The 25,389-nt window shown below is 44.0% G+C and overlaps 1 protein-coding gene across 1 annotated transcript in view; it reads left to right on the forward strand.

Annotated features, from left to right (window-relative positions):
- LOC115105785 (roundabout homolog 1-like) overlaps nucleotides 1-25,389 on the forward strand; it is a 188,467-nt gene that overhangs the window by 143,271 nt on the left and 19,807 nt on the right. Inside the window, exons 3-9 of the mRNA XM_029628166.2 lie at nucleotides 5,257-5,414; nucleotides 14,577-14,697; nucleotides 15,820-15,958; nucleotides 16,181-16,308; nucleotides 23,316-23,324; nucleotides 23,459-23,583; nucleotides 23,739-23,910. Coding sequence (XP_029484026.2) covers nucleotides 5,257-5,414; nucleotides 14,577-14,697; nucleotides 15,820-15,958; nucleotides 16,181-16,308; nucleotides 23,316-23,324; nucleotides 23,459-23,583; nucleotides 23,739-23,910 — 852 coding nt within the window. The remainder of the gene's footprint in view (nucleotides 1-5,256; nucleotides 5,415-14,576; nucleotides 14,698-15,819; nucleotides 15,959-16,180; nucleotides 16,309-23,315; nucleotides 23,325-23,458; nucleotides 23,584-23,738; nucleotides 23,911-25,389) is intronic.

The following is a 25,389-nucleotide window of genomic DNA, read 5'->3' on the forward strand; positions in this document are numbered from 1 at the left end:
CTCAGCAGCTGTTCCCAATATCCCTCATTCCCTAAGTTAACATACAGTACCAGTCAAAAGTTTGGACACACCTACTCATTCAAGGGTTTTTCTTTATTTGTACTATTTTCTACATTGTAGAATAATAGTGAAGACATCAAAACTATGGAATAAACACATATGGAATCATGTAGTAACCAAAAAAGTTAAACAAATAAAATTATATATTTTATATTTGAGATTCTTCAAAGTAGCCACCCTTTGCCTTGATGACAGCTTTGCACACTCTTGGCATTCTCTCAACCAGCTTCAAATTGAATGATTTTCCAACAGTCTTGAAGGAGTTCCCACATATGCTGAGCACTTATTGGCTGCTTTTCCTGCGGTCCAACTCATCCCAAACCATCTCAATTGGGTTGAGGTCGGGTGATAGTGGAGGCCAGGTCATCTAGTGATAGTGGAGGCACTCCATCCTTCTTGGTCAAATAGACTATACACAGCCCAGAGGTGTGTTGTGTCATTGTTCTGTTGAAAAACAAATTATAGTCCCGCTATGCTGTGGTAGCCATGCTGGTTAAGTGTACCTTGAATTCTAAATAAATCACAGACAGTGTCACCAGCAAAGCACTCCACACCATCACACCTCCTCCTCCATGCTTCCCGGTGGGAACTACATATGCGGAGATCATCTGTTCACCTACTCTGCGTTTCACAAAGACATGGCGTTGGAACCAAAAATCTCAATTTTGGACTCATCAGACCAGAGGACAGATTTCCACCTGTCTAATGTCCATTCCTCGTATTTCTTGGCCCAAGCAAGTCTCCTCTTATTATTGGTGTTCTTTAGTAGTGGTTTCTTTGCAGTAATTCGACCATGAAGGCCTGATTCATGCAGTCTCTGAACAGTTGATGTTGAGATGTGTATTTTACTTGAACTCTGTGAAGCATTTGTTTGGGCTGCAATCTGAGGTGCAGTTAACTCTAATGAACTTATCCTCTGCAGCAGAGGTAACGCTGGGTCTTCCTTTCCTGTGGCGGTCCTCCAGTGAGCCAGTTTCATTATAGCACATCATGTTTTTTGCGACTGCACTTGAAAAAACGTTCAACCTTCTGGAATTTTCCGCATTGACTGACCTTCATGTCTGTCGTTTATCTTTGCTTATTTGAGCTGTTCTTGCCATAATTTGGACTTTTACCAAATAGGTCTATATTCTGTATACCACGCCTACCTTGTCAAAACACAACTGATTGGCTCAAACACATTAAGAAGGAAATAAATTCCACAAATTAACTTTTAACAATGCACACCTGTTAATTGAAATGCATTCCAGGTGACTACCTCATGAAGCTGGTTGAGAGAATGCCAAGAGTGTGCAAAGCTGTCATCAAGGCAAAGGGTGGCTACTTTGAAGACTCTCAAATATAAATATATTTTGAAATTGTTTAACAATTTTTTGGTTACGACATGTTTCCATATGTGTTATTTCATAGTTTTGATGTCTTCATTATTAGTCTACAATGTAAAAAATAGTAAAAAATAAATAAAGAAGAGTCCTTGAATGGGTAGGTGTGTCCAAACGTTTGATTGGTACTGTATATACTGTATATGCACTGTTTAAGGGAGGCGGAATAAATGGCCTGACTTGCCATGAGTGCTAGTGGCTGTTAATGAAAGCGCTGTAACGGATGGAGAGGGACTGGGAGTTGAAGGTTAGGGGGCGCAGAAGGGAGGTTCGGTACGATGTTCCTGAATCCAGAAAAGCCAAGGCTTCTCGCTCACTGTCAAACACTTTAATAAGCATTTGCTACCGGTACTATTCGTTCCCTCTCTGCCTGTCTCCTATTTTGTCTTTATATCCCTTTATTTTGCTTTCCTACAACCTGTGATTTGGGAGGTTAAAGACATGCCCAGGAACTTTGGCAGTATTTTTGAAACTTCGCACAATGGGCTGGATGTGTCAATGTGCAGTATGATGTAGTACTCAATTTTCAGGGACCAGTTTTGGCTTGTGAGCGCAACTTTCAGAACTACTGTCCCAAAAAATGATACAGAAGTACTGGATTATCCCTTTTGGCTGTGGAGTGTGAGTCCAAAATGAAGTGTTGTCTGTCTGGGCTTGGGGCTAATGAAGTGTTGCCTGTCTGGGCTTGGGGCTGTAAATGTCAGAGGTCCAAAGTGTACTTCACCCAAATGTAATTACCCCCTCAGTCAGTGTTGTTGCTCTTAGAGCTACGCTAAACTGAATTTGCCTTCACAGCTACAGTAAAAAATAGCAGTGACAGATAACTGAGAATTTGACCTAGAAGAATCAATACCAAATCATTCCAGTAAAAATGGTAAACAGCATTCCATTCAGTAGTCTCAGGTACACACTCTGGTATTCAGTGGGACTCTAGCTGGTATGATTACCTGTTATGTCACACATGTATTTATCATCAGGCTCCCGTGGCCACTAACAATATAGTCTATTTTGACAGACCTACATAATTTTGCTGCACCGATAAGGTTGTAGCGTCGCAAGCAACGTGAGTGAGTATGCAAATTCTATTCATACCCAAATGTCAGGCAATTCTGTGATTACTCTCATTTGCATACATCACTGGTGGTTTGCATAGATGGACTTACATGGCTTTTACAACATGCATGTTCCCTTGATAACCACTAGCTGTTAAATATGACAGTTAGACATTCTGGAAGACTCTAGAAAGTTTTTTTGTGATGAGTTCATGTAAAATTCATTTTTTAGCTGCAAGACATTATTCACTTTTTAGTGTGCACACAAATTCAACCTAGACACAGAGGAATGTCTTACAATACAGTACAATGTAACATAATGTCATATTGTGTAATGAAATAAAATACAGTGCCTGGTACTGAAATGTAGGGTAATGTAATGTGCTGCAATGTAATCTATGCAGTGAAATGTAATGTAATGTAATCTGGTTTGGGGAGACAGTGTTGATTAAATGCTGGCAGCGAGGGGACTGGGGAGAAGGGGGTGGGGGGGTGGGGGGGGGGGCATCATTAACTGTATTGGGAATAGAGCCTGCCAGCTTGTAGTCCTAAAACCTGGAAATAAGATACATCTGGTTTGTTCAGCCATTCCTATGGGGAAAATGAACGGGGAAAAATTAGGGTTTTGGGATAAACGCTGAAAATAAGTTCTGACGTTAACACAGGCTTATGAGATCTTATACGTTTTGTTCTATGAGATAATATCAGTCAGTTAACATGACCTTTATGCATTATGAAGCCTTTATGTGCTTTTTTAAATGAAGTAAATGCTTCAAAATTCACAAAGGGTGACGTTAACTGATGAAGATTATCTCATAGAACAAAACATATAATATCTCTTAACTTATTTTCGGCATTTATCCACCAAGCATACAAAAACTGCATTAATTTTCCTATAGGCTTTGTCCAATGAACCATAGCGGAGTTAGTGCCTACAAAACGACACCATTACTATTGCTCTCTATAGAATGAAAAGAGCTGCGGAGAAGGGAGGGACAATTTCTCCAATTTATGAGAGCATGATGTCCCTCAGGGTGTAGTCGCTAACTCGCTGTACAGTCATCCACAACGGGCTGGGAAGACAATGACTGGGACTCTGGGATTGACTGAAACATCCTGGACTGGGCTGAAATAGCTGCTCTATTTGTTCTACTCTTCTCCTTTCTTATTTCGTCTTCTCTTCTCTTCCCATCTTTTCTCTTATTTTCCCATCTCTTCTCTAGGCCTCTGTTAGCTAGGTCAGTACGCCAGTATGTTCATCCCTTCTTCAAGTCCAATCAGTGTCTAAATATCACCAGGAGTAGATACAGTAGCTACAGTTAGTCATTGTCTCAGTAGACAAAACAGAGCCTCACACAAACGTCTGATACCATTACCACTCCCCTCCACAGCCGTAAATATTCGCTAACTACCATTACACTGTAATTGTGTCAGGCTGTTATTGCTGTGTGATTAGGGTTGCAAAGCTACCGATAGTTTACCAAAGTTACAGGAATCTTTAGGTAATTAACAGAAAATCTACGGCAATCTATCGTAACTTTGGTAATTTATACTTTAATAAAACTTGTTTTATTCATATAGAGTATTCATTTTTATATCTGCGTCCATATTGTCCACGAGTTTCTAGTAGATAGACTATATGGTTCAACAGAAAATAATCTAATCAAAAATTGCATTATTTTCAGTTAACTCTGCAACTCTTCCAACTATTGACTTTTTTCACAACTGTTTGAGGCCGAAACATTGACCACAAATGCATACTGACATGGTAAAATAAATAAAATGTGCAAGTAAAGGATATTTCATGCTGAAACCCTCATATTGAACACCGACGTTATTCACTAAGTTGATGGTTTATATTTAAGATAATGTTTTACAGTTTTGTCATTACATTTTTTGTTTGAAAATCATGTTATTTCATATATTTTACATGTGATAAAGCCACACAGAGGGCCAGAGATAATTAAAGACACCTTTGATAATCTGAAGTACCCAAAAGGGATTCTAGATGTCTTGTGATAGATTACATAAAATACTTGAATGATACCAAAATTCGGGAAGGTTACTGGTAAACTTCTAAAGTTTCCATTAATATACCCTCCCTTTGAAACCCTATGTATAATGTATCGCAATGTTGCGTTAATGGTCCTTAAACCTTTGAAGATGTTGAGTGTGTGTTTTTCACCTAGCTAGCTTGTTAATGGCTCTTGCGAAATATCCACCTATCTCTCTTGAAGTGTTTGATGAGCAAACATGGTATGGAAACATTAACTGGGGAGGTTGTATTTTGTTCGTGCTTACCTCACACTTCAAACAAAGTTCATGGGAGTCGTAAATGGGATTGTGATGCACATGTTTGCTTGTGTGTTTGTACGTTCCCTCAGGGTTGGAGTGGAGAGTGACAGTGGAGCGGCAGGTGGGAGAGAGCTAGTCTAATCAGACAGAGAGAGTGGTAGTCCTATACCACTAAAGCACATCAGGGATTTGGCCCAGCCCCCCGAGACCACTTTACACTATAGCATTATATCATGTCCAGATACCTCAAGACTCTATCTATCTGTGATGGACATGATTGACTGCCTCTGCTCAGACTTCAGAGTGTTGTCATTACACATCGAGAGTCTGGTCATTATAGTGTTGAATATTTGACACGTATACGTCCATTGGTGCATTAGTCAAACATTTTTTGCTGCTTTTTTTCTGTTTCATTTCAACCTGCAATGCTGACAGGCCATGAACCCCTACGCTCTTCTGTTCCACAGTACTGCGTGATGACTTTAGACAGAACCCAGCGGATGTGATGGTGGCGGCGGGGGAACCTGCCGTACTGGAGTGCCAACCCCCCCGTGGGCATCCTGAGCCCACCATCTCATGGAGGAAAGACGGTACCAACATCAACGACAGGGATGAGCGCATCACGGTAAGACACAAGCTCCGTTAACCTCGGAGCACACTCTGTGTAGAGCATACACTGCACTGCGCTGGGCCTGCACGTCATACACACACACACACACACACACACACACACACACACACACACACACACACACACACACACACACACACACACACACACACACACACACATACGCACGCGCACAAACACGGCTCACTGCTTGCTGGCGGAGCTCCAGGAAGATCAGTGTCTCTGTTGGCAGACGTGTGGCATAATGAAGAGAAACAAGTGCATCATCTATTTGACAAACATAATGAAATCATATTGCACTGTGGTTTGGCCAATCAATGTCTATTTGGAACAAAGGCTATCTGGGGAAGCGTGAAAAGAAATCAGGGGAGGGTGTGTGTGTGTATGCAAGCATGTTTGTTTGCTTGTTTGTCTGTATAGGGGACTTGTTAGTTGGGATCCAAGGCTTATCCTCCTCCGGATTGACAGTTAGTCTGTCTCTGAGGGACTCCAATGGACAGAGAAGCTCTCCTCTACACCAACAAGAGGGAGGTGGAGGAGAGAGAGAGGGCCTTCTGAAGGAAATACAAAGGCTGTGTTGGCTTTGTACTTCCCTCTTTTCTCCTGATTTATGTCCAGGATATCATGAGGACCAACACCCATCTACCTACAGTATATAAAATAAAATACGAAGTCAAAATCAACTAAGGTCTTGTAGTGTCAAGTCAGGGAAGCCATGTTGGCCCCAGTCCCTATAGCGCATGTGGTTTTCCATGGTGTACTGGCTCAGTGTGTAAACAGAAGGCCAGCTTGGTTTCTGCCTCATAGCTATAGCTCGGCTCATTGGACTAATGGGCCTGCAGATAAGACTGTTTCCTAATGAGTCCTCAGGCCCTGTAAACAACACAGCGCTGGTGATGGAGTGTTGTGTTCTAACACAACATCCACTCCCAAAGTTGTTGTTGTTTCTTAAACCACGGCGAGTTCTGGATGTCTGTTGTGGCCAAGCTTGAAGTAATGGGGTGAAGGGCGTTTGGGGGAAGGTTTTGAGTGGGTGGGCATTGGACAAGTGGCCAGTGGTGCAGAACAATGCATCAACATACCTTTACTAGATTATGGGGATATTTTATATATGAATGCTTCCGCTCAGTGTTTGAGATCAATTGACACTCTTTACCATGGCACTTTGAGATTTGTTTTAAACTGCAAAACCCTTACGCACCACTGCACTTTGTATACCAGGGTTGGCTGGCCTTCTCTAGTCACTCGTAGGCTCAGTCACTGGTATACTTTTATTTACAAAGCCATTTTGGGTTTACTACCTTTTTATTTGAGCATTGTATTGTTCAGAAATGTGGTGGGTCGTCTCTTCGTTCGCTGGACTTCATCCTGCTAACTGTTCTAAATGTCCCAACTGAATTTGGTAAAAGGGCTTTTATGTACTCTGCGCCATCGTCTTGGAACACCTTACAAAATACTTTTAAACTGGAAGAACTTGTCCCGATTGGTGTTTTTAAATCACTGATGAAGGATTCTGAGGCTGATTCCCTGACCTGTCAATGTTTTTAATTTGCTGTTTTATACTCTTGTGAAGTCAATGGTTTCTACTAGATTACTTGTGGTTTTTCATGTTGTCTGTCTGTAATTTTTTTGTAATGACTTGGTGCTGCCTATCTTGGCCAGAGCCCTCTTGAAAAAGAGATTTTAATCTCAATGAGCCCTTCCTGGTTAAATAAAGGTTAAATAAAATAAATAAAAACAGGAGTACTTCTAGATAGAGTACTATATTGTGGCATAACATCATATAACACCCTATATTGACTGTAGTGGGGTCAGGTTGGGTGGTGATGTGGCAGATGCATAAATAGAGGGGAACTCAGGAAAGGAAGGATGAGAGCGAGAGAGAGGGATAGGAGAGAGGAGGAGGACAGGAGTGATGTATTTGCTGGTGTTGTTGTGGATCTGACGTTGAGAGAGCGAGTAGTCCCATTCACCAATGTACCAGTTGTGAAACAGGGAAGGAACTCAGGGGGTATGCTAATTTGGTATAGAGCAGACCTAACTCACTCTATTTAATGAATAAAAACAGGAACATTTGGCTAGAAATTCAAAAGGAAATTATCTCAACATAGAAGAATGTCCTCCTGTGTGCTACCAATATCCCACCACTAGAATCCCCATAGTTAATTGAAGACAGCTTCTTCGTCCTGGAGGGGGAAATCAATCATTTCCAGGCACAGGGACATGTACTAGTCTGTGGCGACCTAAATGCAAGAACTGGACAATAACCTGACACCCTCAGAACACAGGGGGACAAATACCTACCTGGCGGTGACAGCATTCCCTCCCACATATGCCCACCTAGGCACAACTACGACAACATAACCAACAAAAACAGGTCACAACTCTTGCAGCTCGGTCACATGCTGGGTATGTACATAGTCAATGGTAGGCTTCGAGGTGACTCGGTAGGTACACCTTAAGTATAGCTCATCTCTTTGAAGCAGTACTGTAGACTACTTTATCACTGACCTCTACCCTTGAGTCTCTCAGAGCGTTCACAGTCAGCCCACTGATACACCCTATCAGATCACATCAACATCACACTCTCCTTGAACAGAGCAATACTCAATCATGAGGCATCAAAGCCAAATGAACTGAATAATATTAAGAAATGCTATAGATGGAAGGAAAGTAGTGTGGAAACATACCAAAAAACAATTAAGCAACAACAAATTCAATCCCTTTTAGATAACTTCCTGGACAAAACATTTCACTGTAATATTGAAGGTCTAAACTTGGCTGTAGAAAATCTAAACAGTATATTTGACCTCTCAGCTTCCCTATCAAATCTAAACATTTCAAGCAGAAAATCGAAGAAAATGAACAACAAGGACAAATGGTTTGATGAATAAAGCCAGAAACCTAAGAAAGAAATTGAGAAACCTATCCAACCTAAAACATAGAGAAACAGAAAACCTGAGCCTACACCTTCACTATGGTGAATCACTAAACCAATACAGAAAAACACTACAGAAAAAGAAGGAACAGTACATCAGAATTCATCTCAATGTAATTGAGTAATTCATAGGCTCTAACCACTTCTGGGAAAATTGGAAAACACTAAACAAACAACAACACGAAGAGTTATCTATCCAAAATGGTGATATATGGGTAAGCCACCTTTCCAATCTTTTTGGCCCTATAACAAAAAACAAAACAGCAAAAACATTATACATGATCAAATACAATTCTTAGAATCATCTATTAAATACTACCAGAACCCACTGGATTCTCAAATTACATTGAATGAATTACAGGACAAAATGCAATCCCTCCAACCCAAAAAGGCATGTGGTGGTATCCTCAATGAAATGATCAAATATACAAACCAAAAATTCAAATTGTCTGTACTTAAACTCTTTAACATCATCCTCACACTCACACACTCACACTGAATGTATCACACTCCTCTGACCTTTGTCCCCCATTAAATTCAGGGTAATGTGATGACACTTTAAAAGTTGCCAACACCACAGGGGGTGGAACATGAAACAGGTCCTGGCCTAGTGACCTCTGAGACCTCTGGGATTTGAAACCTTGCCACTGCCCTCTCCCCTCGTCTCCCTTCCTCTGCCCCTTCCTCTCCCCTGCTCCCCCCCTCCTCTCATTTCCCCCTCATCTCCCTCCCCACTTTTATCCCCCTATCCACTCCTATCCCCTTCCTCCCCCTCCTCTCCCCCTCCTCTCCCCTTCCAATTCAATTCAAGGGCTTTATTGGCATGGAAAACGTATGTTAACATTGCCAATGCAAGTGAAGTAGATACACTCACAGAAGTTCCAAAAGAATAAAGACATTTCAAATGTCATATTATGTATATATACAGTGTTGTAACGATGTGCAAATAGTGAAAGTACAAAAGGGAAAATAAGTAAACATAAATATGGGTTGTATTTACAATGGTGTTTGTTCTTCATTGGTTGCCCTTTTTTGTGGCAACAGATCACAAATATTGCTGCTGTGGTATTTCACCCAGTAGATATGGGAGTTTATCAAAATTGGGTTTGTTTTCAAATTCTTTGAAGATCTGTGTCTTTAATATTGTCAGGATGTGCAGGTTAGGAAGTGCATCTCATTTTCCACCTCATTTTGTGGGCAGTGTGCACATAGCCTGTATTCTTTTGAGAGGCAGGTCTGCCTACGGCGGCCTTTCTCAATAGCAAGGCTATGCTCACTGAGTCTGTACATTGTCAACGCTTTCCTTAAGTTTGGGTCAGTCACAGTGGTCAGGTTTTCTGCCACTGTTTACTCTCTGTTTAGGGCCAAATAGCATTCTAGTTTGCTTTGTTTTTTGTTAATTATTTCCAATGTGTCAAGTAATTATCTTTTTGTTTTCTCATGATTTGGTTTGGTCTAATTGTGTTGCTGTCCTGGGACTCTGTGGGGTCTTTTTGTGTTTGTGAACAGAGCCCTAGGACCAGTTTGCTCTGGTTATTCTCTCTGTAGGCGATGGCTTTGTTATGGAAGGTTTGCGAATCGCCTCCTTCTAGGTGGTTGTAGAATTTAGCAGCTCTTTTCTGTATGGTCTCGACCCCGCCCTGTGCAACTGGGTACTGGACTTCCTGACGGGCCTCCCCCAGGTGGTGAGGGTAGGCAACAACATCTCCACCCCGCTGATCCTCAACACTGGGGCCCCACAAGGGTGCGTTCTGAGCCCTCTCCTGTACTCCCTGTTCATCCACGACTGCGTGGCCACGCACGCCTCCAACTCAATCATCAAGTTTGCGGACGACACAACAGTGGTAGGCTTGATTACCAACAACGACGAGACGGCCTACAGGGAGGAGGTGAGGGCCCTCGGCGTGTGGTGTCAGGAAAATGACCTCACACTCAACGTCAACAAAACTAAGGAGATGATTGTGGACTTCAGGAAACAGCAGAGGGAACACCCCCCTATCCACATCGATGGAACAGTAGTGGTACTGAATTGGTCCACTCACACAGACAGCATCGTGAAGAAGGCGCAGCAGCGCCTCTTCAACCTCAGGAGGCTGAAGAAATTCGGCTTGTCACCAAAAGCACTCACAAACTTCTACAGATGCACAATCGAGAGCATCCTGGCGGGCTGTATCACCGCCTGGTACGGCAACTGCTCCGCCCACAACCATAAGGCTCTCCAGAGGGTAGTGAGGTCTGCACAACGCATCACCGGGGGCAAACTACCTGCCCTCCAGGACACCTACACCACCCGATGTTACAGGAAGGCCATAAAGATCATCAAGGACAACAACCACCCGAGCCACTGCCTGTTCACCCCGCTATCATCCAGAAGGCGAGGTCAGTACAGGTGCATCAAAGCTGGGACCGAGAGACTGAAAAACAGCTTCTGTTTCAAGGCCATCAGACTGTTAAACAGCCACCACTAACATTGAGTGGCTGCTGCCAACACACTGACACTGACTCAACTCCAGCCACTTTAATAATGGGAATTGATGGGAAATGATGTAAAATATATCACTAGCCACTTTAAACAATGCTACCTAATATAATGTTACATACCCTACATTATTCATCTCATATGCATACGTATATATTGTACTCTATATCATCTACTGCATCCTTATGTAATACATGTATCACTAGCCACTTTAACTATGCCACTTTGTTTACATACTCATCTCATATGTATATACTGTACTCGATACCATCTACTGTATCTTGCCTATGCTGCGCTGTACCATCACTCATTCATATATCTTTATGTACATATTCTTTATCCCCTTACACTGTGTATTAGACAGTAGTTTTGGAATTGTTAGTTAGATTACTTGTTGGTTATTACTGCATTGTCGGAACTAGAAGCACAAGCATTTCGCTACACTCGCATTAACATCTGCTAACCATGTGTATGTGACAAATAAAATTTGATTTGATTTATTTGGATAATTAGCGGTTATTGGCCTAATACTGCTCTGCGTGCATTATTTGGTGTTTTACCATGTACACAGAGGATATTTTTGCAGAATTCTGCATGCAGAGTCTCAATTTGATGTTTGTCCCATTTTGTGAATTCTTGGTTGGTGAGCAGACCCTAGACCTCACAACCATAAAGGGCACTGGGTTCTATAACTGATTCAAGTATTTTCAGCCAGAGCGTGACAGAGCATTCCTCTCCCCTCCTATCCCGTTCCTCCCTATCCTCTCCCCTCTTAACCCTCTCCTCCCTCTCCTCCCCCCTCTTCCCGCTCCTCTCCTCTCCCATCTTCTCCTCTCCCATCTTCTCCTCTCCTCCCTCTCCTCACCCCCTCCTCCCGCTCCTCTCCTCTCCCCTCTTAACCCTCTCCTCCCTCTCCTCACCTCCTCCTCCCGCTCCTCTCCTCTCCCATCGTCTCCTCTCCCATCTTCTCCTCTCCTCCCTCTCCTCACCCCTCCTCCCGCTCCTCTCCTCTCCCCTCTTAACCCTCTCCTCCCTCTCCTCACCCCCTCCTCCTGTTCCTCTCCTCTCCCATCTTAACCCTCTCCTCCCTCTCCTCACCCCCTCCTCCCGCTCCTCTCCTCTCCCCTCTTAACCCTCTCCTCCCTCTCCTCACCCCCTCCTCCCGCTCCTCTCCTCTCCCATCTTCTCCTCTCCCACTCTTCTCCTCCTGCTCTCCCTGTGTAACACATGATGACTTTTATGGCCTGGGAGAATATGTCAGTGTGAAGAGGGAAGGTCAGCCTCCTCTCAGCAGGTTGCAGGTATTGCGAGGGCAAGAGGGGCAAGGGGGGACAAGAGGTGGTGAAGAGGGTTAGTATTTGTGAATGGGGCAGAGAAGGGGCTGGAGCTAGTCTGCTGTAAATCAGGCTGTGAGTAGATTAGCTATGACTGCTTGGCTGGTCTTCCCAGCATGGTTTACATACAAGAAGTTGTAACCTACTGGCCTGGCCACAGGACTCCTCCACTTCCCTCCTCTCTGACAGGCTCTGGTGCATTATGACACCTCTCCACTCACTAAACAACGTCACTCTACACTGCACTTTACCACTGGGAAACAAGAGGCAGGGACTATAGAAAGGTTTTCCTTCACCCATCCTCACCCTAGTGTTTGAATAGCAATCCCTCTTTTAAGACATTTTAATGTTATTTGAACATTTCTGATGCATGATTAGGCTTTTACTTATCAGTTATGTTTGCAGAAACCCTGATTCCATATTTTCTGCACATAGGTTCTTCTTTGAAACTAGCATAATTCTCCAACCCAACCATCCAAAGTTATTTCCCATTACAACAATCCTGCTGCATGTCACAGTACAGGATCTCTAGGCTGGTGCTGTAGCAGTGTTCTCTGAGGCCTGAGATGTTGTGGGCTCACTGCTTCCTCTTTCAGTGGAAAACAACCCGTCAGGCACTGCCCTCCCTGCCACACAGCCAGCCAGCCGGGGCAGCTGGGAATGCACACTGTTTACTTCTTAAAGCTTTTGCCTTAAACCTACCAGATCTTTGTCTGGGCTCTATAGCAGTGGTCACCAACTGGTTGATCGCCATCTCCAAGGTCTTCATAGTCGATCACCAAACATTTCTGTAACAAACAACAACGATAAAGCCTTTGCGTTCCTGCTTTGTTCGTTCGGTAAGTACTCTTGTTTCAGCAGGCAAAGTGTTCCAATTTTGAACCATTTCATGTATCTAATTGTAGAACTCTGCATACCTGGCAGGCCCAGAGAGCAAATCAAGTGCACCTAAAGGCCTACTGCTGGCCAATCAGATCACAGTATCTGCACAGTTTCCTCGAGACAGGCTGTAAAAAGAGGCCTCGAGTGCACAGCAAAGTTGATGCTGTGAAATTTCAAAACTGTTAAAACCATGACTAGAGAAAGTCTCAGTGAAAACAGTAAAGAGCTGCTGTTTTTACAAGTAATTTGTTATTCAGCACTGTCAACCGTTTCTTCAACACTTTTATAAGCCATAAAATGTGCGTTCTCCATACATCCACTCACACTAAATCCAGCACTGCAGCAGCAATGAAAGGGTATAGCAAAGTGTTACGATAGGCTTACGCTGTTATTGTTAGTGGCTTGTCTTTTTTAATATTGAGGAATATTTCACTTTCTCTGGTCATAAGAGTAACAACATGAATTGGTGCATGAGACAGAAATAATGCAGTGCGACTTGAGTTTTGTCATCAGCTGGAAGACTTTGTCCCCTTTTCTCGGCGGAGGGAAGGAGAGCGGGGGGACTGAGACGGGTGAGAGGCAGGGTTACTTCTGCTCCGTCCCACCCCTCAGACTGACCATCAGATGCAGGCCATCAGTGCAGTAAAATAAAAATGCTAATGATTATGCTCACTCAGCTGTGCCTCACAAGTAATACAACAAATTACTATAATCTATTACCAGTGTGATCATGTACCAAACATTTTGAAGTATTATTTCGAAATGGTCTGAGAAGAACAAAATTTCAATTCAAGCATAGACAGTATGCAGTGATAATGTATTGGGCATATAGTCGACTGCACAAACATTGCTAAATAACTGTTTTTAATAGGTTAAAATGTTGCATGTTTTTTAAGTCATATTCTTTTTAATAAATCTGAGCGGTAGATCTCAGCTTGTTTGTGGACTTGCTTTTTGCTTTGATCTTGACTCAGAAAAGGTGGTGACCACTGCTCTGTAGTAATGTCAAATCAAATCAATATTTGTCACTTGCGCCGAATACAACAGGTGTAGTAGACCTTACAGTGAAATGCTTATTACAAGCCCTTAACCAACAATTCAGATTTAAAAAAAAAAGTAATTAAGAAAATATTTGCTAATTTTTAAAATAAATAAAAAAAACATTTAAATACAACGTACCACAATAAAATAACAACACAGAGGCTGTATACAGGGGGTACCGGTACCGAGTCAATGTTGGGGGTACAGGTTAGTCAAGGTAATTGAGGTACATGTCGGTGGGTGTAAAGTGAGTAGCAACAGCGTACCAAAGGGGGTCAATGCAAACAGTTTGGGTAGCCATTTGATTAACATTTAGTAGTCTTATGGCTTGGGGGTAGAAGCTGTCCTAGATTTAGTGCCTTCTAAACCACAAATAATTAACTTGCCTTATTCAGTGTGGTGTTATTTATATTTGGTTTATATAGGTATCTAGTTACAGATATGACTTTACAACTTCTACTTTTCTTCCCTCCATCTTTCAGATCCGCAGTGGGAAGCTGATGATCACCAACGCCAGGAAGAGTGACGCAGGGAAATACATTTGTGTGGGGACCAATATGGTGGGAGAGAGGGAGAGCGAAACTGCAGAACTGACTGTTCTAGGTAAGACCCTGTCTGTCTGTCTGTGTCTCTGTCTCTGTCTCTGTTTCTGTCTCTCTGTCTCTCTGTCTCTCTGTCTGTCTGTCTGTCTGTCTGTCTGTCTGTCTGTCTGTCTGTCTGTCTGTCTGTCTGTCTGTCTGTCTGTCTGTCTGTCTGTCTGTCTGTCTGTCTGTCTGTCTGTCTGTCTGTCTGTCTGTCTGTCTGTCTGTCTGTCTGTCCCTCTAGTAGAGTCTGTCTCCCTCTCCCTCCTCTCAGCCCCCTTCAGTGAGTCTTAGTTGTGTCAGTGAAGGTCAAAGAGTCTGCATGTCCCCTTGGTAAAGGTTTTTCTCCCTGGCACATAATCCAATAATGGAACAAGTTACATAACAATGGCCCCCAGCCCTGCAGCTGTGAAGGCATTTCTCATGAATCCTAAACTCAGGGTGACCCTGTCTTCCCACCGTGACCCCTGCCACCCCCCAGCTGTCCTGGACCAGGTTGTATCCCCACCCTCATCCCCCACTCTCAATCATTCTTCTTGCTGCCAAGTGTCCCAGACCACTGACTCCTAGCCTGGTTCCCCTCTCCACCCCCACCTCCACCCAATGCTGTCCCCCTCTCTACCAGCACCCCACCCCCTCTCCAAACACTTCCATTGTAGCAGACTGAGACATCTTATCACGGGAACGGGTAGGCTGGGCTGGGCTGGGCTACTGGCCAGGGCACACCACACACATTTACAATGCCTAGTAAAAACTTCTAGGGCTAATAGAATAATACTGTGTATTGAATAAACAGATCTGTTTTCAAATGTGCTATGGGACCAATGTGAATAAAATGGCCCTAGTTTTAACAAGCCCTACTAGTTTTAAGTGGATTTAAGTTGTTTTCATTCACATAAATGAATGTGTTTTAGTGAAAACAGAGGGTGAAGAGGGTGAAACACGGGGGGATGTGGGTGTGGTACATCCGTCCCATGGAGAGAGAGTTACAGGGGGCTAATGGTATTCAGAGGTAGCGTCTTTAGGTGCTTATCTAATAGCTTTGTATAAGCTTGATTTTGCAAGGGCTAAGGGTTGGAGATCCAAGCAAAACTGTCAATCTATCACCGAACTTGAAACACATTATGATTATGATCTTCTTCAGAGCGCCCAGGGTTTGTGAAGAGGCCCAGTAGTGTTATGGTGCTGGCAGATGAGAGTGTGGAGTTCCACTGTGAGGCACAGGGAGATCCGGTCCCCACTGTCCGCTGGAGGAAAGAGGATGCAGACCTACCCAAGGGGAGGTATGGATGGATTGCCCAGCAGGACTATACAGCCTTTATATTACGCTGTTACTCGTCATAGACACATACTCTGATCAAAATTCACATGCACACTTAGGCTCACGGAATTAGATGCGTGGTATATTACAGTGTGTATGCCATCATGTGAAGCTCCTTTGTCTCATCGTTATATCTCCCAGTCCCTTTCTCTCACACTGTGTGTATGTGTCTGTCTGTCTACAGGTATGAGATCCTAGAGGACCACACCCTGAGCGTACGAGATGTAAGACTGTCAGACGAGGGCTCCTACACATGTGTTGTGGAGAACATGGTGGGAAAGGCTGAGGCATCCGCTACACTGACCGTACACGGTCAGTACAACCTCCACCAACCGTAACCCCAACCGTAACCCCAACCCAAGTCTGTTTGACATGAAAGCGCACAGACTATGTTATTATTTTATTTTTTACCTTCATTTAACTAGGCAAGTCAGTTAAGAACAAATTAAGAACAAATTCTTATTTTCAATGACGGCCTAGGAACAGTGGGTTAACTGCCTGTTCAGGAGCAGAACGACTGATTTGTACCTTGTCAGCTCGGGGGTTTGAACTTGCAACCTTCCGGTTACTAGGCCAACGCTCTAACCACTAGGCTACCCTGCCGCAGACTGTGTGCAGACTGTGTTTATGCTGTGCAGCTGTTGCTCTGACATTCATGAAACGTTAGATAAAGTGTGAAGGAGAAGACAGCTGTTCTCGGAGCAGTTGGATATCTTACCTAACCCACACCAAAGAGTGTCATACCACTGCCCTGATTTATTTAGCATGGATCAGTTTACATTCATGTGTCGAGTCAAGCAGTTACCAGAGTAACCGACTGAGTTGGGTTATCAGTTAAATGTGAGGTCATGTACAGTTGAAGTCGGAAGTTTACATACACTTAGGTTGGAGTCATTAAAACTCGTTTTTCAACCACTTCACAAATTTCTTGTTAACAAACTATAGTTTTGGCAAATCAGTTAGGACATCTACTTTGTGTATGACACAAGTCGTTTACAGACAGATTATTTCACTGTATCACAATTCCAGTGGGTCAGAAGTTTACATACACTAAGTTGACTGTGCCTTTAAACAGCTTGGAAAATTCCAGAAAATTATGTCATGGCTTTGGAAGCTTCTGATAGGCAAATTGACATAATTTGAGTCCATTGACATCATTTGAGTCAATTGGAGGTGTACCTGTGGATATGGTTCAAGGCCTACTTTCAAACTCAGTGCCTCTTTGCTTGACATCATGGGAAAATCAAAAGAAGTCATCCAAGACCTCAGAAAAAAAATAGTAGACCTCCACAAGTCTGGTTCATCCTTGGGAGCAATTTCCAAATGCCCGAATGTACCACGTTCATCTGTATAAACAATAGTATGCAAGTTTAAACACCATGGGACCATGCAGCCGTCATACCACTCAGGAAGGAGACGCGTTCTGTCTCCTAGAGATTAACGTACTTTGGTGAGAAAATTGTATATCAATCCCAGGTAAAAAAAAGTATCTATATCCACAGGAAAACAAGTCTTATATCGACATAACCTGAAAGGCCATTCAGCAAGGAAGAAGTCACTGCTCCAAAACCGCCATAAAAATGCCAGTTTGCAACTGCACATGGGGACAAAGATCGTACTTTTTGGAGAAATGTCCTCTGGTCTGATGTAACAAAAATAGAACTGTTTGGCCATAATGACCATCGTTATGTTTGGAGGAAAAAGGGGGAGGCTTGCAAGCCGAAGAACACCATCCCAACCGTGAAGCACAGGGGTGGCAGCATCATGTTGTGGGGGTGCTTTGCTGCTGGAGGAACTGGTGCACTTCACAAAATAGATGGCATCATGAGGGAGGAACATTATGTGGATTTATTGAAGCAACATCAGACATCAGTCAGGAAGTTAAAGCTTGGTCGCAAATGGGTCTTCCAAATGGACAATGACCCCAAGCATACTTCAAAAGTTGTGGCAAAATGGCCTAATGACAACAAAGTCAAGGTATTGGAGTGGCCATCACAAATCCCTGACCTCAATCCTATAGACAATTTGTGGGCAGAACTGAAAAAGTGTGTGCGAGCAAGGAGGTCTACAAACCTGATTCAGTTACACAGGCTCTGTCAGGAGGAATGGGCCACAATTCATCCAACTTATTGTGGGAAGCTTGTGGAAGGCTACCCAAAACGTTTGACCCAAGTTAAACAATTTAAAGTCAATGCTACCAAATACTAATTGGGTGTATGTAAACTTCTGACCCACTGGGAATGTGATGAAAGAAATACAAGATGAAATAAATCATTCTTTCTCCTGTTATTCTGATATTTCACATTCTTAAAATAAAGTGGTCATCCTAACTGACCCAAGACAGGGAATTTTTACTATGATTAAATGTCAGGAATTGTGAAAAACTGAGTTGAAATGTATTTGGCTAAGGTGTATGTAAACTTCTGACTTCAACTGTATTTACTTGGCTTGAGTTCATATCAGTTCTGCAGCAATCAGCACTCTACTTGCCTTGTTCCCTGCTCGTACAACTCATAGTCTAACCATGACTGGATCAGTGTAACAGTTCTGAATAGGTGCCCCGATGGGAGTGTTGATGAGGCACCAGGAAGTGGTTTCATTTATGAGCAGGGATGCCCTTCCACAATGACCCCCACAGCACTGGGACTGATGGCAGGAAATGAGCACCAACACCCGACTACTCACACACACTTGCGTGTACACGAATGCACACACACACGCATATACAGACACATGCACGCACACACACACACATGCGCATACACACACGCGCACACACACACACACACACACACACACACACACACACACACACACACACACACACACACACACACACACACACAGTGGCCAAGTGACACGAAGCAAGAGAGAGATAGACAGACAGTGAGGATGAGCAGGGCTTAATTAAAGACAAGCCTGAGTCCCATGCAGGGAATTGACATGGTTCCAATTACAGAATCTACTCTACACCAAACCTGCCTGCCTCTCTGTCAAATTGGTGAAGTGATATAACAAAAAAAAGATATATAAAAAAATACGGAAAAGTGGTGCGTGCATACGTATCCATCCCCTTTGCTATGAAGCCCCTAAATAAGATCTGGTGCAACCAATTACCGTCAGAAGTCACATAATTAGTTAAACAATGTCCACCTGTGTTCAATCTAAGTGTCACATGTTCTCAGTATATATACCTGTTCTGAAAGGCCCCAGAGTCTGCAACACCATTAAGCAAGGGATATTACCAAGCAAGCGGCACCATGAAGACCAAGGAGCTCTCCAAACAGGTCAGGGACAAAGTTGTGGAGAAGTACAGATCAGGGTTGGGTTATAATAAAATATCAGAAACTTTGAACAGATAACCCTGAAGGAGCTGCAAAGCTCCACAGCTTAGATTGGAAAATCTGTCCATAGGACCACTTTAAGCCGTACACTCAGAGCTGGGCTTTACGGAAGAGTGACCAGAAAAAATCCATTGCTTAATGAAAAAAATAAGCAAACACGTTTGGTGTACGCCAAAAGACTCCCCAAACATATGGAAGAAGGTACTCTGGTCAGATGAGACTGAAATGGATATTTTTGGCCCTCAAGGAAAACACTATGTCTGGATCAAACCCAACACCTCTCAGCACCCCAAGGACACCATCCCCACAGTGAAGCATGGTGGTGGCAGCATCATGCTGTGGGGATGTTTTTCATCAGCAGGGACTGGGAAACTGGTCAGAATTTAAGAAATTATGGATTGCGCTAAATACAGGGAAATCCTTGAGGGAAACCTGTTCTCATCTTCCAGAGATTTCAGACTGGGACGGAGGTTCACCTTCCAGCAGGACAATGACCCTAACCATACTGCTAAAGCAACACTTGAGTGGTTTAAGGGGAAACATTTAAATATCTTGGAATGGCTTAGTCAATGCCCAGATCTCATTTGAGAATCTGTGGTATGACTTAAAGATTGCTGTATATCAGCATGAACCCATCCAACTTGAAGGACCTGGAGCAGTTTTGCCTTGAAGAATGGATAAAAATCCCAGGGCTAGATGTGTCAAGCTCATAGAGACACACCCCAATAGACTTGCAGCTGTAATTGCTGAAAAAGGTGGCTCTACAAAGTATGGATTTTGAATAGTTATGTACACTCAAGTTTTCTGTTTTTTCTGTCTTATTTCTTGTTTGTTTCACAAGAAAAAATATTTTGTATCTTCAAAGTGGTAGGCATGTTGTGTAAATCAAATGATACAAACCCCCCCAAAAATCTATTTTATTTCCAAGTTGTAAGGCAACAAGAAAATGCCAAGGGGGTGAATACTTTTGCAAGCCACTGTATATTTTTGTTTTCTCATGATTTGGTTGGTTTGGTTGGATCTAATTGCATTGCTGTCCTGGGGCTCTGTTCTCAAACACAAACAGCCCCCACAGTGCCCCAGGACAGCAACACAATTAGACCCAACCAAATCATGAGAAAACAAAAAGATAATTACTGACATAAATGAAACATAGCTCCATGGTTTCTCTGTTTTCTGCCCCAAACATAAACAGTCTAGTGGGCTTGCTGTGTTTGAACATATCCACAGGGAAGGCAGGAGATTAAGGGTTTGTTTCCTCTTTAAACAGTCTGGCCGTGTTATTGGTGCAGACAGGCCACGTTATCAGTAGTGAAAATCAAAGCATATTGGATCCCCACTCCAGTCGAGCTGCTTTCAATCCCAACACACCAAGGCTAAGCTGTTATTTAAAAATAAAGCCGTTTTTCTGTTGTTTATTTATTCTTATTTATTTAGCATAGTTTCCATCATCTAACACTTTTACTGAGGTCGTCCATCACACTTTAACTAGTGCCATCACTCCAGATCATCTTGTAGCATTTTAATGTATTTCCTCCTCAAAGTCATGTCTTCATTTCTCACCCTTTTCTGTTCACACTACAGCTATTCTGCCTCATTCATTCATTAATTCAATCATTCACCCCCATCTCTTTCCCTTTCTGTCTTTCTCACTCTCTCTCTCCATGCATATCACTGTTTATCTCCAATAAGACTCACAGTGTGCCACAGCCTTCACAGAGATATTAAGCCCTCAGTCAATAAGGCTCTATAGTCCTAGCTTGACACCCAGAGTTCTAGTCTCCGAGTGTCTCTTTTACTTAATCCAGCACATGGAGCTGTCGTACAATCCATCCCCCTTTCTTTTCCCTCAGGTTTATGTGTTTACTGGGGGATTGTAACTCTGTCCAAACAGGCTGCAGGACTGGCTGGCCTTGTAACTCAACCCAACACTCCCATGCAAGGCTTTTCACACCTTTGAGTCAACAAGTCCAATGAGTCTTCAAGGGTTGGGAACACTGTGTCCCAGCAGCCTTACTGAGCACACATAGTAATATATACACACACACACACACACACACACACACACACACACACACACACACACACACACACACACACACACACACACACACACACACACACACACACACACACACACACACACACACACACACACACACACACACACACACACACACAGGGACACACACACAGGGACACACACATAGGGACATACACAGGGACACACACATGGCGGCTCACACAGGGGCACACACAGGGACACACACACAGGGGCACACACACGAACACACACAGGGACACACACAGGGGCACACACATGGGGGCACACACTCGAGGGCTCACACAGGGGTACACATAGGGGCACATACAGGGCACACACGGGGGCACACACAGGGGCACATACATGGGGGCACACACACGAGGGCTCACACAGGGGCACACACGGGGGCACACACAGGGGTACACACACAGGGACACATACATGGGGGCACACACACGAGGGCTCACACAGGGGTACACATAGGGGCACATACAGGGGCACACACGGGGGCACACACAGGGACACACACAGGGGCACACACATGGGGGCACACACACGAGGGCTCACACAGGGGTACACATAGGGGCACATACAGGGGCACACACGGGGGCACACACAGGGGCACATACATGCACGACAAACTGGGGCACACAGATGCACGACACACACACAGGCACGCACGTACACATCAACGCAAATACACACACACACACTCGATCTTCACCTTTCACTGGCCCATTCAACTGACCAAACACAAGAGCTCACGTGTCCCCTCAGCACCACCTCCAGTCACCCCATAAGGCTGCCAGGGGACTTCATGCCTCTGGCCCCAGATAGCTCCATAAAACACAAGCTACATGTCAGGGGTCATCACATTGGCATTCAGTGTGGACCTATAAGCACGACACCAAACCTTTCAAACACTTCCAACAAAGTTATGTGTTTGTGTGTGTCTGTGTGCGTGTGTGCATGCATGTGCCAAGGAAATGTTTTCCTCCAATATCCTGGGTCCTAAATATTACACAGACAAACATAGTGAAGGAAACACGGCGTTCTCCAGAGGCACAGTATTTGGTCAATGGAAATAATTACATACGACTACTGAATATGAAACATGGTGGGAGCCTGTAGCTGGCTGCGTATGTAGCAGGTAGAGGGGGTCTGGTCTGAGTTCGACACACTCAGGCAGGACGCTCCACTTCCTATACCATACAGCATGGCATGCTGGGAGCTGGACCTCGGCTCTTATGATGTACATGGTCACATATTCATCAAGTCCCACTCCGAAAACATGGCTGTCAGGGGGTAAGAGGGTTAGAGGGTTCAGAGGCCACAGCCAAATCCAACAACAACACACTGCTTTCTCCTGTCTGTGTCCTCCCTTTCTCTCCTCCTTCTGTTTGGTCCTTTTTTATGGTCTCATATGTCCCTCTGTGTTCCGGACTTTCTCTTCCACTTATCTTTATTAGTAGTGTAATAGTGATAAAATAGTAAAAGGTAAATTGCTGTAATAAGCGTGTATGTGTGAGAGTGTGTATGTCCACAGTAACTACATACGTGTGTTTTGCTAGTGCTGAGGAATTTAGATAGAGGGAGGGAGATGTATTTACAGTCAAACACACACTAAAGCAGTCTCCCACTGGGGTCCCATTCATTAAACACACAAGACCAGCCTCAGTCAACACACCCTACCACGCATATCCTCCATTAATGACTGGGAAGTAGTCGAGCACACAAACAGAGCTTCTGCGCCTCATGCCCCCACTGTGTGTCAGGTTGTTGTTTGTTCCATTCATTTACTCAGTCATGTATTCATTCATCAAAGTGTGTGTTGAAAATGTTTAATGATTGACTGATAATCTTTTCCCATTGCATGTGCCATCATTATTCATCTCCCGTGTTTGTGTCTCTTCTCTTCTCTTCTCTTGTAGTCTTCACTGGTAAGTTATCATCATTATGTCATCCTATTTCTATATAAGATTTTAGTTGTTTATTATATTATTATATTGCAATGCTTGCAAAGGTTTTCAATGGCTTGTCCTGTTAACCAAGCCACATCTCTCCACCCCTGCAGTGCCCCCAGCGTTCGCCATGCGCCCCAGAAACCAGGTGGTGGCGGTGGGGAGAACGGTCACCTTCCAGTGTGAGGCCACTGGAAACCCCCAACCTGCTATCTTCTGGCAGAGGGAGGGCAGCAATGTGAGATACCATCTAGTCCATCGAGTTTAAGTTATTGATCCATATCCTAGTGTAGGATATAGGATATTGATAACACCATATCCAGTGGATGTCTCAAGCATAGACATGTAATTCCAGTCTCAAGACCCCTCCGTCTCTTTCTGTCTGTCCTCCAGAGCCTGCTATTCTCCTACCAGCCCCCTCAGCCCTTCAGCCGTCTCGCTGTGTCCCAGACTGGCAGTCTGACCATCGCAGATGCCCAGCGCTTTGACGCCGGGTACTACAGCTGTCAGGCCCTCAACATCGCTGGCTCCGTCATCACCAAGGCCCTGCTGGAGGTCACTGACAGTGAGTGAGGGAGGGAGGGAGGGAGGGAGGGAGGGAGGGAGGGAGGGAGGGAGGGAGGGAGGGAGGGAGGGAGGGAGGGGAGAAGGGTTTCCTCTAATCAACTGACCAAAGCTCTTCCAGTACGTAAGTTGACTCCACTGGCCCGGTTGGCTGAGTTGTCTCTCCATGATTGGAAAATACAGAATCTGTGGCCTCCAATGTTATGACTAAAAAATCACCACTGTGTAGCTGAATAGCTACTTGCTGCTTTGCTTACTGGATGTATGGCAGATCAGTCTTTCCTGGAGACTGCTGAGATGCTGTGTCCTCTATGGTTCATTGTTTCTTACTGTTACTAATTGTTGTTGGAGTGAATTCAGGAACCCTCAGCTGCAGGCGTTTGGACTCCAAACCCCCTGTTCCCATGGTGACACAGTGCATATAGACTGCCCATCCCCTCCTTACAAACTGAACCCTCCCCCAAAACCCACACACACATACTCACATTTTCACACGCACACATTTTTACACACACACACACATATTTAAACACAGACACCTTTCGTTCTCCTCCCTAATGTCATGCTGGTGATTCGAATGATGATAATCCTGATAATTGCATCAGTTATTAAAAACTGAATTAAAATGGTGAGTCTGGCTCAAAGGCCTACAACTGTAATTACAGCCACCATCCCCACCAGCAAAGTCTACTTGGTTATAATAAACTGACTTGAGTGTGAGCATGCGTGCGCATGTGTGTGTGTGTCTTCACTATGTACATATATTATGTTAATTCACATAATTGCCTGAGGCTGGTACAGGCGGCAAGCATTGTCTGTGCATAAAGGTGACTTCAGCAGTGGTAGCTATTGGTTCTGGGTACCGGTAATCATATGGTGATGATAAAGCTTTCTGCAGCTGCCAAGGTGTCGCACCGGACAAATAAGAGTCACCGACACTCAATTACACTTAATGGAAATGAAACAAGGAAGTAGCATGTTTAATCCAAGTAGGACTTCTCACTCTGCTATCCTTTATATTTCCTTCAAGTGAATAGGCCTACCTGTCTCTCCCCTCTCCCTTCCCCCTCCTCCCTCCCTGTTTGCGAGGTGTATTTGTATGGAAATAACTTGCTGCCATTACCTCTGGCGGTTTTCAAGGTGTTTCCATTATCTTTCCCACTGCCTGTGATTTTGGAGAGCTTTTCCCCCCCTATTTCCACAATGTTGTGAAATGTGAGAGTGATGGCTGCGTGACTGCTGTCTAAATGGGATTTGTTATTAGTTGGTCTGTGGTGCTTTGGCTATTGCCAGCTCCTACTGTTCCTGCTACTTCCCAGTGATTAGCCAGTTGCTCTGGGCATTGGGATAATCTGATGTCTATTCCCTCCACTGCCCCAACCGATCACTCCTATTGTGTTCTCCTCGTATCAATTTCCCTCAATATCTCTCACATCACATCTGCCCTTGATTTTCTCTCTGTCTTTCCCCCTTCCATTCT

Source organism: Oncorhynchus nerka, linkage group LG22 (assembly GCF_034236695.1).
Source record: "Oncorhynchus nerka isolate Pitt River linkage group LG22, Oner_Uvic_2.0, whole genome shotgun sequence".
Classification (NCBI taxonomy): Eukaryota; Metazoa; Chordata; class Actinopteri; order Salmoniformes; family Salmonidae; genus Oncorhynchus; species Oncorhynchus nerka.